Source organism: Rattus norvegicus, chromosome 4 (assembly GCF_036323735.1).
Source record: "Rattus norvegicus strain BN/NHsdMcwi chromosome 4, GRCr8, whole genome shotgun sequence".
NCBI classification, from domain to species: Eukaryota; Metazoa; Chordata; class Mammalia; order Rodentia; family Muridae; genus Rattus; species Rattus norvegicus.
Genome location: NC_086022.1, coordinates 125,117,256 through 125,132,596, shown reverse-complemented (window position 1 = coordinate 125,132,596; position 15,341 = coordinate 125,117,256). Strand labels below are relative to the sequence as shown.

The window sequence follows — 15,341 nt, the reverse complement described above, 5'->3', positions numbered from 1 at the left end:
AGGAGCTTCAATGACTGCCAGTACTGAGATGTTTGGGACATGTGTGTCATGGGAGTCACCAGGGTAGCATTTCCTGGAGTCTGAGGCAACTCACCTTGGAGCTCACTGCCAATGTTCAGTCTGGAGAGCAGTAGTCAGATGAGCAGCAAGACCCTTAAGATCCTCTTGTCAGGGAGCTTGTGAGCCTCTGGTGGTGAGGCGCTCAGTTGACAAGCACCAACCCCAGTGTGTCCCAAGGACCCTCTGTGTCTCTGCAGTGTCCTTTGCCTGATCGTCCTGTTGTGAGACTTAGCTTCACAGTAGAGGTTGGTTCAAACAGGTAGCAACAGTATGGGAAGAGCAAACACCAGGGCAGAGGAAAGACTTCTGGAGGGTTCATGTGAGGCAGGTGCTGTGTGCGACTGATCTTTCTGTGGTGGGGAAGGCATCCTGGCAGAGCAAACATCTTAGCTGGAGTTATGGAGGTGAGAAAGCAAACAGCATCATGGGAATAGAAGGAGCTACTGTTTCATTGTGTGTGGGAATAGGGTTAGTGGGGTACCCTCAGAGCACAGACCCAGACAATCTTGTCCAGAGCTCTCAGGTGCTTTAGTCTGGGATCCAAAACCTGTTCTAGCTTCAGACTAGACCTATCATCCCTGAGAGTTTAGACTTCCTGTGGCTACAGGTGAGACCCAGTGTCACCACAGGTTACATGTGCTTCAGCCTCAGAGTCTACACTGGTCTTGGGTGGACTTGTATGGCCTTGGGAATACGGCCAATGAATAGACCAGCTGGGGAGTCAGAGTCTTTAAATGAGCTTTGGCCTCAGCCTAGACCCACTGGAGCCTCAGACCTCCTGGGAAGTCGGAATCCTGTCACAGCCTCAGAGCTTAAACCTACTGAGGGTCAGATTCTGATGAGCCCATGAGCGTTTAGAGTCCATTAGCATTTAGGTTATGTTCAGTGTTGGTCTCAGGAATCAGAAACATCAGCTGTGGTTCTCTAGGTTGGGAATAATGGTAGTCATCAGGTTCTATAAGTCATATATTCCCCACAGCTAGGCTTGTCCAGGAGGGGCCTGGTGAACATTCTGGCCTTTTACATGGGTGGGTGTGTAGTGCTTAGCTTCAGCTTCTTTCTCAGCCTGCTGCCCTTGTGACTTCCTGTTCTAGGCTTCACAGTTCACCCTGGTGACAGGTGGGTGCTTGAGACTGGACATCTGTATGCAGTTACCATCGAAGTATTTGATAGATCCAGCAACAAGGTCTACCCGTCTGACGTGAGTGCCCTTTGGGATTCTGATGGGGAGGCTATGGGGGATTAAGAAAAGCCAAAGCCACAGGGTTCCCACGTAGGCAGACCGGAGCATCTTGTGATACTCCTAGAGCTGTGGAGGTAATGCCATGGGATCCCTGGAGCTCTTCAAGAGGAGACACCCTTAGGCTATGAGTTGACATTACCCCGTACGCAGGGTTGGGGGTAGATACCTCAGGCAGCAGGGCCTGGGGATAGTGTTGGTTGGGGCGGGGCAGGGAAGCTAAGAGTCCCTGAGGCTAAGAGTCCATTTTGCTTTGGAGAGTCAAGAGTCTGGGTGTGTTTGCTACCTTCCAGAAGCTCTCTAGTGATCAAGGCTACTGAGTTTAGCTTTTTGGCTCTGGAAAGGCATGGCAGATGAGTTGGGGAGTGGTGGCCATTCTTCTGTCCTTTAGGAGAATGTTCTAGCACCCTCACATAGATCACACAGTCACTTGCTGTGGTGTTAGAGATTTTAAAAGGAGGCCAGGCTCCTTTTTCTTTTGTAGAGGTCTTTTTGTCCCCTATTGAACATTGACTAAGCCAGTTATTGTTTGAAGCCAGATTTCAGGGACTCAGTTCTCTTTTTATACTCTCTGGTTCCTTCTTGTAACTGTAGGACCTGGGAGAGTGACAGTAGTCTGTCAGCTGCCCTGAGTGTCACACACTCAGCTAGAACTGTGGTGCTGGGTCTTTGGGCCTGCTGGTGCTCCATGGGGTGGAGTCAGAACACTGGGACCTCATTCCTTCTGCCTGCTTTGTTTAAGAGGCTTTTGGGCCACAAAGGCTGTCAGTCTGGCCTCACTGCCACCTTGGAACTCTCCCAGTCTCTTGATATCATACTCATCTTTTAGAAGGTCCCCTTATCCACCCTGCTTGCCTTTCCAGAACATCCGAATTGAAGCTGTGTTTCCTGCTGAGTTTTTTGAGGTTCTGTCATCTTCCCAGAATGGGTCTTATCATCATGTCAGGGCTATCCAGAGTGGCCAGACGACCATCAGTGCAAGCCTCACCTCTGTGGTGGACCAGGTGAGCTGATCTCAATCAACCCTTTTCTATGTCCTAGCTGGGCCCCCATGATCCAACTCTGAGGGTGGAAATGTCAATTGGCAGGTATTTTGGCCCAGGACCCACCTGGGGCCACTGCTCTAATACCCGAGGAGACTGTCTTAGTTAGGGTTTATTGCTATGAAGAGACACCATGACCACGGCAACTCTTAAAAAGGAAAGTATTTACTGCGCTGGCTTACATTTCAGAGGTTTAGTCCATTATCATCATGGTGGGAAGCATCCAGGTAGACACCGTGCTAGAGAAGGGGCCAAGAGTTCTACATCCAGATCCTACATCCAGGCAGCAGGAAGAGAGAATGACAGTGGGCTTGGCTTCAGTATTTGAAACACTTCCTCTAACAAAGCCACACCCACTCCAACAAGGCCACACCTCCTAATAGTGTCACTCCCCATGAACCTATGGGGGCCATTTTTATTCAAACCACCATAGAAACTTTCCCACTTGGGGCTTGAGCTCCAAGTGCCCTCGGCTGTTCAGAGCTTGTGGGTGTGAGGAAATCTTCCTGTTGCCACAGACTTTTTCCACTTCCCTGCACCTATTTCTATATAAATGGTCTGCACCTTTCAAGATCGAATACAGACTTTGTGTGGGGGATAGCGTGGCAGCAGACCCTCTGACACTCTATCTGTTGTGTCTGCTCGAGTCCTCCAGCCTTTGGTTTTGTCATGTGCTGAAAGTCCTCATCAGCCCTAGTCGGGAGCAGTATTTTACATTGTCAAGGGTGTCCCCCTCCTGCCTCATACAAGCCCTCTAAATGTGTGAGAGGCAACATGTGGAGAAACAGATGGGACCTATGCTGCAGACAGTGGTTCCTCTGTCCAGACAGCAGGTGTCGCCATCAACCTGTACTGCTGCTCTGGGTTTTGGATAAGATACTTCAGGCCTCAGTTTCTTTATCTATGAAGTGGGAACAGTGACATCCATCTTGTGAGGGATAACCAAGGAATTAAATAAGTAGAATTTACATGAGTGGCCATTAAAGATAGAGAGTAAGCCTCCCGACCAAACCTGCTGCCTTTTCCATATTAGGAGCACCAAGCTCTTTCATGGCCTGGTCCTTAGAGAGGGGCAGTGTCGGGTGACGGGATACCTAGTGATATATGGTTGCCATGGTGACAGCAGCAATCTCATCCTTGTAGGATGGTGGAGTCCATGTGCTTCAGGTACCTGTGTGGAACCAGCAAGAAGTAGACATTCATATACCCATCACACTCTATCCCAGCATCCTGACGTTTCCATGGCAACCAAAGACAGGAGCCTATCAATATACTATAAAGGTAGGTGAGCTGCTGCCTCTGTGTGTTTTCTTTGGGAGATTTCCATGGGATGCTGGCTGGGGTTTTTTGTTTGTTTGTTTTTAAAATTCTTTTGTATATATTTATTGAGACAGGATCAAAACTATGTAGTTCTAACTATGTTGGTTTAGAACAAACTCTCCTGCTAAGGAAACCTTCGGTGTGTTTTCTGGATTGATGACTGAGCCCCTGGGCAGTGGTCCTGGGGTGCATAGGAAAACCATTGAGTGGGGCACAGTGACGCACTTCAATCACAGTGCTCAGGAGGCAGAGGCAGGCATAGCTCTGAGAGTTCAAGGCCAGTCTGTATAGGAAGTTCCAAGACAGCCAGGCCTACAAACAAACAAACAGAAAGGAAGGAAAGGAAAAAGAAAAAGAAAAGAGCAAGGTGAGCACTTGAGTCAGCAGCACCGTCATGGCCTCTGCGTCAGCTCCCGCTTGCTGGTTCCTGCCCTGGCTCCTCTTAGTGATGGACGGGACTTGAAAGTGTAACCTGAAATAGATCCTTTCTTCCCCACCTTGCTTTTGGTCCAGATGTTTATCACATCCACAGAAAGTAAACCAAGTCAGCTAAAACACAGAAATAGAATACAGGTCTGAGTTCTGCTCAGCAGTAACTCTTCTAAAAGATTATTTTTAAAAGTAATACAAATACAATTATAGGAAAACCTGAATTCAAGAGGAAGTACCACCCTCCCTACAGTATGCTTATCATTAGTGCCCAGTGATACTTCAGTCCCACATGGTGCTGTCGTCAGGGACTGTGCTCAGCTAGGCTCAAGCTCCCAGTAGTCACTCCTGTGGTCTGCCTGAAGAAACGATGACAGGTATCCTGTGTGAACTGGGCACTTGCACACTAAAATGTGTCACCTTAAAGTATGTTTCTAGATCAGGTTGACCAAAGATGTTTAGGAGCAGGCAGAGCTGTGTGCTAGATGTGCTTGTGTGAGCCCCAGAGCAGAATTCTGCAGGAGGCTCCATGACCAGGGTAGTTTCTGCCCAGGTCTGAGCTCTGGTCATAGCTGTGTGTTTGTCTTTCAGTCCCCAGGTCCCCAGAGTAGGAGATCTAGAATGGAGACGGGTGGAGAAAGTGAGGGAATGTCGGCTTGGGAGACATCTTTCCACAGGCAGGACTTGTCTGTGTGTGTAGGTGTGACTTCTGAATGTATGAGATGTGCGTGAATGCTATGCTAATGTATATATTTGAGAGTGAGCCCAAGAGTGTGTGTGGTGGGTTTATGGTGTTGACGTAGGTTAGTGTGAATGTAGGTGTCAGATGTGACTGAGTGTACGGAGACATGCGAATGGCGAGTGTGAACAGGTATATGAATGTGTGGAGTGGGAATCTGTGAGCAGGCCAGTGCATGCATGCGAGCGTGTGTGTGTGTGTGTGTGTGTGTGTGTGTGTCTGTGTCTGTGTCAGTGTCTGTGTCTGTGTGTGTCTCTTTGTGGGTGTGAGTGTGTGGGTGTGTGTGATGGGCAGCTAATACCTGGGTGTGAATAGATCAGCATGTTTGTGTAATAATGAGCGAATGAGAGAAAGAGCACACACTCGCCCCAACCCTGTACATCCCCAGGCAGGGAGGGGCAGAGGGCTGACCGGTCCCATGATCATTTTCTTCCTAGGCCCATGGGGGCAGTGGGAACTTCACCTGGTCTTCCTCGAGCTACATGGTTGCCACGGTTACTGTCAAGGGTGTCATGACCACAGGCGGTGACACTGGCCTCAGTGTGATCCGGGCACATGATGTTCAGAACCCTCTCCATTTTGGTGAGATGAAGGTAAGAGGGTAGCGGGACATCCTGTGGAGAGGCTCAGGACAGAGGTCCCAGCTCCCCCTCTCACCTCGCCCTCAGGCAGTGATCAGAGGTCTTATTCCTCTGCCCAGTGGTTGTGCTGTGTTGGGGATGGATGGGTCCATCCCAGCTCTGATCTCAAGGAGTCAACCCCCATAACAAGGATGGATAGAATACAGCACACAAACAGTGGCTGGCATAGCCAGAAGAGTCCACACAACAGCCAGAGCACATGAGTAATCACAGACAACAGCAGGACGTTTTCCACAGAGAAGTCAGAGGAGGGCTTCCTGGCTCCTCTTCCCCTGCTCTGTTACAGTGCAGGTCCAGGTGACCTGTTACTGGCATTTGATCCTGACTGACTGAGAGCCCCAGTTGCTGTCAGGCGGGGTGGTTGCTCACTACATCCGTGCTCCCCTTCTTATCTCGAGTCTCATGGTGTGTCCAGGGCAGCCTCCTCTTACATTAAAGGGGCGCGGGTTTTCAGTGGGATCCACACACGTATGTTCAACATAGGTTCGTCCTCAGTTACAGGCGAATCTACCGGGCCTGACAGAGGAAGTGCAGCTACCCAATATTGGGATCGGTTCTGAGTCCTTTGTCTCAATCCCTTCCTCCTCTGTAACTGACACCAGAGACAGTCCTCAGGAGGCAGCCGGTACCACAGTTAAAACTGACTGCATGGCTACATGGAGTATGATGGGTAGTTCCTGGTAGCTGTGCTTCACTGCCAGTCAGGGGAGGGAGGCTGGGATAGCCTTTCTGACTGGGAGGAGAGGACTGGGAGAGAATCCCTGCTGCAACACCCCCACCACCCACCCAGGCACTGGCCCAGCGCTTCTCCTTGTCCCACCCACTACAGTACTTAGCAGCCCAGAGAGCTTTCCTTCTGTGGAGCCTGATGGGCCTGAGCCTCCTCTCTTTCTCTAGGTGTATGTGATTGAGCCCAGCAGCATGGAGTTTGCCCCGTGCCAGGTGGAGGCTCGAGTGGGTCACACCCTGGAGCTGCCCCTGACAATCAGTGGCCTCATGCCCGGTGGGAGCAGCGAGGTGGTCACCCTGAGCGACTGCTCCCATTTTGACCTGGTGGTGGAGGTGGAGAACCAGGGTGTGTTCCAGCCATTGCCAGGTAAACCAGTAGCAGAATTGGGGCCCAGGTGGTGTGGGTTATCTGTGGGCACCAGAGGGGCCACAACATGAAGAATGGCCTTTTTTAGTTCATGAAATGCAACAGTTGCTCGCACTATAATATATACATGGGGTTTTGATTAGTTGAGTCATAATGCCTGTGGCAGGCCCAGGCCACCCTGAGTACATTTTTCTCAGCCTCCTGTCTTGGGGTAGTATTATTGCTAGTGACCGTGGCAGTGTCAGCTTGCATGTGTGGAGCAGGCAGTTTGCCTGGTTTAGACTGAGCCTATAACAGGAGGAGCTGCTGGTGGACCGTGTGCCCAGTGAAGACACAGGGGCAGCTTAGTTGTTTATGGCTCCATGTGGTCTGTGCAGGGATGGGGCACAGACCTGCAGCTCTAGTTTCTATGAACTCGAAGAAGTGGCTCCAGGGAGGGTGGGGATTTGCAGCTTACAAAATATGTGAAGGAGCAGGCTGTGGACAAGAACGAGGACAGCATTCAGTGAGTGAATGTGCCCATGCTGTGACCCATGGTTGGTAGTTCTGGCAGGGATTGTCTCATGGTTAGCCTAGAATGTCAGGACCTGTTCCATCATTGAGGGCTCAAGCCTAGAGGCTGGGAGCCACTGGAGCTGTTGGAGCAGAGAGGGATGGAGTCTCTAGCAGCACAGATGCTTGTCAGGTGACTGTGTGTACCCTGTGGTTGTGAAGACATCCAGAGCTACACAGAGGAAGAGGACATCTCTAGGAAGTGCCCCACTAAAACCACTAGCTGGTGGCCTTAGAAAATCTAATGTTCCGCATGTTAGCTATTGTGGGTGGAAGAAGTGGCATTTTGAGGGAGAGGGACCACTAGCAGCCAGAGATGGACTGTTTCATGTACTAATCCCATGTCCATCTTACAGAGCGACTGTAGGGTGCTATTCAGCCTTTGGGGGAAACCCAGGGCTTGTGATTCAACATCCCCAAGACTGATAGGCCGCTTCACTTAGTGGCATGATGTTCAATCTCTCTGAGCCTTCTTTTCTCCATGGGTCATGGGAAATGGGTACAAGAGCCCTACCTCCTGAGAGGACTACACGTGGACATCCCTCTGAACATCTGGAGGATTTTTCAAGGAATCTAGGTTCTGAAGACAGCAGCCAAAACAAATCCTGTGTGGTCAAAATTTCCCTTAGAAAATGCTGGAATCTCTCTCAGTGAACAGTGTTGGATGGGAATCTCTGGGACTTGGCAGGCTGGGGCAGTGAATGTCTAATATGTGTGAGGGCCATCCTGGGGCACACATGGCCCATGGAGCAGATAAATTGGTAGAGTCAGCTTCTCCAGGCCAGGGTACGTAGCAGGACTCTGAGGAAGGGACTGTATCAGGTTCCATTGGGCAAAAATAACTATGGACTGGAGCAAGTGTTTGCAGACCATTTCTTAGTAAAGGTTAAGGTCTGGAATACATGGAGAACTTCTGTGTATCAACAATAAAACAGAAATTATTCAATAATGCACAAAGGACCTGAACAGATATCTCTGTGAATGCTGCATGCAGTAGGCACTGACGTAGGAAACAATGCCCACTCTCATCAGTTGCCACAGAAATTCAGAGCAAAACTACCAGGAGAGGGCTAGAGAGATGGCTCAGTGGTTAAGAACACGGGCTGCTCTTCCAGAGGACCCGCATCAGGCACCTCACCACTGCCTGCAACTCCAGTTTTAGGGATCCGACACCCTCTTCTGGCCTCCACGGGCATCACGTGCATGCACTCACATTACACACACATAGTTAAAAATAAATCTCAAAGAAGAAACACACTGAAAAGTACACCCACTGGGGCAGCTTCTATCACAGCACCAGAAAGCATTAGGATGTAAGGAAACAAGCTTGCATGCACCACTGGAGGATGTTAATTCCAGCCACTGTGATGGGTTCTCAAAACTTAAAGCCGTGTAACTCAGGAAGTCCCATTCCTAGAATAGACCTAAGGTTATTGAAAGTACAAATGTGAAGACATCTTTGCCAGCCTACAGCAGCTTTATCCACATGGGCAGTTAGCTCAGCAGAGGAGTGGGCACAGGCATGCTCAGCTCTAAGGAGGAAGTTCTGTTGTGGTGCCTCACTGAGCAGTCTTGAGGACATTGCGCCAGGAGAACTAAGCCAGTCACATGAGAATAAGTGCTAACCTGGTTCCACATAGGTTGTAGGTGAGCTGCTGATAGTAGGCAAGCTCATACAGACAGGGAAAATGACTGCCGTTTACACCGGACATTTCAGTTTTGCAAGTCAAAGGGCCTGAGTGGCAGCTGGTGGTGGGATCTGAACAACCCTGTGGCCTGTCACTGTACGTAAGAGAGTTGAGGTGGGATTATCACCACTACCACCACCACCACCACCACCACCACCACCACCACCACCACCACCACCACCACCACCATCATCACCATCACCACCACCACCACCACCACCACCACCACCACCACCACCACCACCATCATCACCACCACCACCACCATCATCACCATCACCACCACCACCACCACCACCACCACCACCACCACCACCACCACCATCATCACCATCATCACCATGACCATCACCACCACCACCACCATCATCACCACCATCATCACCACCACCACCACCACCATCATCATCACCATCACCACCACCATCACCACCACCACTACCACCACCATCATCATCACCATCACCACCACCACCACCACCACCACCACCACCACCACCACCACCACCACCACCATCATCATCACCATCATCAACCAGGTCCCACTATTAACCTCTGACCATCCTGGAAGTCACTGTGGAGCCAGTTGGCCTTGAACTTAAGACATATGCCTCTGCCTCTGCCTCTGCCTCTGCCTCTGCCTCTGCCTCTGCCTCTGGAGTGCAGGGATTAAAGGCCTGCACCACCACGACTGCACCCTCCCCACTTTTGAGATGAGAAGTTTCTCTGTTGTTCGCTTCACCATAATTCAGATTTGTTCTAGTTAGGTTTTCTGTTGCTGTGTTAAAACACCATGACCAAAAGCAGCTTTGGGGAAGGATTTATTTAGCTTATAGTTTCCAGTCCATCACTGAGGGAAGCCAGGGGAGGAACCTGGAGGCAGGAACTGAAGAAGAGACCGCGCTGCTCACTGGCTTGCTCAGCCTGCTTTCTTATACAGTCCTGGACCACTCGCTCAGAGGTGGTACCGCTCACAGTGGGCTGGCCCTCTTACATCAATAATTAGCCAAGGAAATACCCCACAGACTTGCTCAGCTTGCCTACAGCAGACCTGATGGAGCAGTTCCTTAACTGAGTTTCCTTCCTAGAGCAACTCATTTGGATCAAGCTGACAAACACAAACCAGCACGACATTAGTACATTTCTTGCTAACATAATTAAAATTGGGTGGAAAGGATAGCACAGATGAAAAGCAGCTGGTAGCAGGGTGGACTGGGAGAGATTCACTGCACACATGCCTGACACATGCATACCTGCATACATGCCTGCCTGCACACATGCCTCACACATGCGTACCTGCATACATGCCTACCTACACACATGCATGCCTGCCACTGGTCCCCTTCCTCTGGTCACAGCCGACAGAAATGCTGGAGTTCATTGGTGTTGTGTAGCACAGCCCAGACTGGAACCTGTAATGTTCATGGTGGCTTGAAGAAGTCATGCTGTGCGTTCACCCCCACAACAGAACAGTAAACAGAAATGTGGATAAAGGCTTCCTGACCATGAAGACTCTGGACTTTGGGGAGACAGGCAGACCAGCACAGCCCACGATCCCAACCCCTCTTTATTTAAGACTGTTCTGATGGAAATGGGGAGGAGTTAGACCAAAGGGGAGGCCTCTAGGGGAGTCTGGACTGCTGGTAAGCTCTCTCTCTTTTTTTTTTTTTTTTTTTGGTTCTTTTTTTCGGAGCTGGGGACCGAACCCAGGGCCTTGCGCTTCCTAGGTAAGCGCTCTACCACTGAGCTAAATCCCCAGCCCTGGTAAGCTCTCTCTTAAGCTGGATCCTGGACACAGTACATTGAGTACATGGGGGAGATAGGAAGCCATTGCCAGTTGTATGTGTACCAGATCTGTGTATTATACAGGAATTATACATTGCTTTTGTTTAATTGTGTTTTGTGGTGCTGGGAATGGAACTCAGAGCCATTTGTGTTAGGCAACCATTTTTACCATTGAGCTGCAACTCTAGCCTTTGGAAAATTTAAATGATAATAACAAGTTGTATATGAAGACTGGAGTGAAAAGGGCCCTTGGCCTGCTGTGCCTTCCCCTTGAAGAACAAGTTCATGTTAACATGTGATTTTCTTTGTGCAGGGAGGCTGCCACCAGGGCCTGAGCACTGCAGTGGAGTCAAAGTGAGAGCTGATGCCCAGGGGTCCACTACCCTCCTTGTCAGCTACACACATGGCCATGTGCACTTGGGTGCAAAGATCACTCTTGCTGCCTACCTGCCCCTCAAGGTGAGTCGTGCCTGCCCTTTCTTCATTTGCCTTGTCTGTCCCCTACCTTCTCTTTAGTGTTCCTGGAGGTTAGATGATGGCCTCTCTCCATAGATCCTGTCCCTTTTTTTTTTCTCCAAATTGACAACAAGCTAGGGTCATGTGGGAAGAAGGAGCCCCAGTTGAGAAAATGTCCCCATCAAATTTATTTGTATACAAGTCAAGGTGGTGTTTTGAGTAATGGCTTTAAACCCATAGAAACGCACCTGCCCCTGCCCTTGCCTCTTGAATGCTGGAATTAAACTGTGTACCACCGTACCCTGCACTCTAGTGAACTCCCTGGTCCAGTGTGGACCTAATTCTTCCCAAAGCCCCTAACTCATGGACATCAAGCACAGGAGACTGAATTTCAAAGAGGACACATCGCTTGCCTGGCAGCCCACCCAAGTGGGGTGGGGACCTGACTTGTGGGTGCCCAGCATTGCCTGGCCACCTCCTCCCAGAGCAATGTTAAGCCTTCCCCTTCTTTCTTCAGGCTGTGGATCCCTCTTCTGTTGCTGTGGTAACCCTGGGATCCTCAAAGGAGATGCTGTTTGAAGGAGGCCCCAGGCCATGGGTCCTGGAACCTTCCAAATTCTTTCGGAATGTCACTTCTGAAGACACAGGCAGCATCAGTCTCTCTCTCTTGGGTCCTCCAGCCTCTCGGAATTACCAGCAGCACCGGGTCCTTGTGACCTGCCAGGCCCTGGGTGAGCAGGTGAGTGGACAGCCACCCTCAGTCCCACCTTGCTTATTGGGAGAGATAGAAAAATCTACTCTGTCCTCAGAGAGCTATGAGAATGTTGTTCCTTATATCCAAGGACAAAGGAGTCCAAGGCTCAGAGAAGTGGCCTGCTGGCTATTGGAGTCCCCAGTACATATCGGTTTTCTTAAAATCAGCCTGTCAGAGTGGCCTCCTCTTTCCCAGGGCTATAGTATCCCCCATCTCTTTCTACAAAGTAGGGGTAGAGGTTTGAGATCAGGAGTCACAAAGCCCCATGTTTCAGGGCTGGGCAGCTGTCAAAACAATCATGACCCTGGACCTGCTTGTTCTTTCAGGGTTCGGGGGGATGTGCCAATACCTGTATGTGTAAACTTTTTGGTTGTTTTGAGATAGGGTTTCCCTATGTAGCTGAGGGTGGCTTGAATGGAAATCACTTTATCATTTTGTAGCACAGGCTGACCTTGAACTCACTTCGCCTCAGCCTACCAAGTAAGTGCTGAGATCACAGGCATAAGTGAATGTGCCCAGCATCAATGTTTGTAGAGTTTGGTTTTGTTTTTGGTTTTAGTGCTGAAACACTAAAAAACACTGGAAGGTTAAAAGGACTGAACCAAGTGTGTCATATCCTGAGTTCCCTGTGACTGGATATAGTGCCCCTTTCCTCAGGCCAAGTCTGTGGGCCTTCTGGCTTCTGGTGGATCTGTTTCTGAGAGTCCCCAAACAGGAATAGAAAGCAGGCAGAACCATGAACTGAAAAGTGAGAGTGAAAAGTGAACTGAAAAGAACGTGAAGTCAGTTGAAGGTGCACGCGTACACCCTGACAGAGCCCTCTAACATCAGCAATCCAGAGCAGGCTGCTGTGACCGAGAGAGTGCATGGAGAAAGGCCCCACTAGAGGTGCTAGTAGAAGTAGAGGACAATGTTAAGAAAAAGAAAAGCTGAGGCTGGAGAAATGGCTCAGCGTTTAGGAGCACTGGCTGCAACCCTAGAGGACCCAGGTTCAGTTCCCAGCACCCATGTAGCAGCTCACAACTGTTGCAACTCCAGTTTCAGGAGATCCAGGCATGACACGAGATATTCGATTGCACGCACATATACATGCAGGCAAAGTACCCATACACACATAAAATAAAACAAATAAATCTTTTTTAAAAAGGAACAAGAAATAATGCATACTACCAAATAAATAAATGGGACTAAGAGTAGCAGTGAGTTATCTTGGCTTGTCTGAGTCATTGAGTTCCTGCCTTGGCCTGTAGAAGTTAGACTCTAGGGTAGGTCTCATCTAAGGCCTTCCTGCCTTGTGGTATCATGGGCAGCCAGAGCCAGCTGAAAGTCAGGAGGTGCCTCCCTCCTCCCACTTCAAAGCAGACTGTTCTGTCCTCACCGTTGTTTGTCACTGAGGAGGCTGGGGATGCTCGCTCCCTCATGTGCAGCTGTTAGCTGTATTGCATATAAAACCAGAGGCTCCACTTGACTTCAGAGGCCCCACTCCAGCCACAAGCGGGCCTTTCTGACAGCTCCTCCCCTGACCTGTGCACTATTGTGTATCACATGCAGGTGGCCAGTGTGGCCTTTCTCCTCTAGCTCCAAGGAGAAAGTGGGCATGGAGTCGGCTAGTTCCACCCGTGGCTCTGGCCTCTCCACTGGGCTTTGTCCTGCACAGTCCCTGTTGTGACCCATTCTTTCACAATTAAGATCTCTTAACCTTCAGTGTGCAGATTCCTACATCTGAAGTTAGCACAGATTCCTCTCTCATGTGTCCAGGGCATAGATTCAACTAAGGGATTTTCCCGATGTCCTGGGGAAACCACAAGGCATCTCCTGATCTGCCTCTCCTCTGAGATGTTTGCAGATGGTACCTGGGGTGTAGGCATCATCCCCATCCTGCAGAAGTTAAGTCTCAGTGCAGAGAGGAGGGACTACGCTCAGGTGTCTGACTGCTCCTCCTGTTCCTCTAGGTCATCGCCCTGTCTGTGGGGAACCGGCCCAGCCTCTCTAACCCCTTCCCTGCTGTGGAGCCCACTGTGGTGAAATCCGTCTGCGCCCCACCGTCCAGGCTTACTCTCATGCCTGTCTATGCCCTCCCGCAGCTCGACCTCTCTTGTCCATTGCTGCAGCAGAATAAGCAGGTGGTGAGTATGGCTACCCTTGGGGGCGAGGAGACATTACATTGCCTGCTGGATTGACAAGAGAACCTTAGCTCCCTGCACCCATGGTCTTGAGTGTTCTAAGAGCTGGGACTCCATATGCAGGAACCTGAATCTCAACAGCCAGAGCTGTATGGTGTGTTTCCATTTGCACCTAGCCTGAGGGAATCCAGGGCCTGCAGAGGTGGGAGACTTCCCAAAGTTGTGTAGTTGGTCCCTGCTTACAGAGAGACATACTTAACTTCTGGTTTTCTATGTTATAGGGGTGGGAAGGTAACAGGCACTTGTTAGAAGCCAGTTTGGAGTTTTGGTCTTTTCCCAGGCTAGTAATAGGCAGTTCATCGTCCCTTAAAGTTGTGCCCAGTGGAACCAGTCAGAACCACAGTCAGCGTCAACACCACAGGGGAAAGTGATGCTCCATGGAGATCTGCAATCCATATGTATAGCTCTGGACACTCAGTCCCATGTCAGAGTACCTTCTTTGTGTACTGTCAGCTGTTGTCAGAGTCTGCATGGCAGAGCACATATGGGTGGGGCACAGTGGGCTGTGGTGTGTTAACTCATGATAGGCTCATTGGGGTGTGACCTCATCCTAAGTCCAGGAGCTTCTGTAACGGCCAAGCAAGACACAACCCCTCAGGCCCCACTGCTTCTGATTCCAGATTCACTGTTGCCCTCTGCTGGGCACATGAGGATCTTGTGGAGTCCTAGTGGAGTGTCCTGTGGTTTCAGCTGTTCAAGCAGGGTGTTGTCTTTGTGTGTAGTCAGAGTAGGATTGGGAGCTGTGAGGAGAGGGGACACCAGCATTGTATTGTCACAGGACAGGACATTTCAAAGTGTCAAGAGGGGAAGGAAAGTCCCTGGGGCCTTCCACTAGCTGCAATGGGGGTAACACCTACAGGTTGGCTTCCCCAGAAGCTGGGACCAGTCTAATCCTCAGCTCTGGAGCCCCAGAGCCCAGGGCCCTGAGTGTATCTAGCTCAGGGATGTGGGAGAAAGTAGCCTCAGCCCTGCATGGAGGAAGTCATGGTTTCCTCATCCCTCCAGCACATACTTCTCCAGGACATCCCTCAGGTCCTTCAGCACCAGGTTCTGGAACAACAGTGTTGAGGAGGGTGAGGAGACACTGGGAGATGAGAGGGCCACTGCGGGAGTGCTGTGGAGAATATAGCTGCCAGGGAGGCAGGAGGGCCATCGAGGGCTGGGAGGAAGTGGTGGACAAGGAGATGACAGCCTAGTGCAGCTAAGGGAAAGGCCCAGGGAGGTCAGACAGCAAGAGAAACAACAGCTCTGAAGTCAGCCGTGATCTGTGGTTTCCCTCCTGTGCATGTGGCTGCTAGGCCAGTTCTGTGTGCTTAGAGCCTCCACCTCATAGCCTCTTCTCCCCCATCACCATG

At 50.4% G+C, this 15,341-nt stretch overlaps 1 protein-coding gene across 3 annotated transcripts in view; it reads left to right on the top strand.

Annotated features, from left to right (window-relative positions):
• The window catches only part of Nup210 (nucleoporin 210), a 98,503-nt gene that overhangs the window by 34,642 nt on the left and 48,520 nt on the right, over positions 1-15,341 (top strand). For all 3 annotated transcript variants that reach the window (XM_063286649.1, XM_063286648.1, NM_053322.3), the window contains exons 9-16: positions 1,155-1,261; positions 2,164-2,304; positions 3,487-3,624; positions 5,269-5,424; positions 6,370-6,568; positions 10,907-11,052; positions 11,567-11,788; positions 13,756-13,929. In XM_063286649.1, the coding sequence (XP_063142719.1) occupies positions 1,155-1,261; positions 2,164-2,304; positions 3,487-3,624; positions 5,269-5,424; positions 6,370-6,568; positions 10,907-11,052; positions 11,567-11,788; positions 13,756-13,929 (1,283 nt within the window). The remainder of the gene's footprint in view (positions 1-1,154; positions 1,262-2,163; positions 2,305-3,486; positions 3,625-5,268; positions 5,425-6,369; positions 6,569-10,906; positions 11,053-11,566; positions 11,789-13,755; positions 13,930-15,341) is intronic.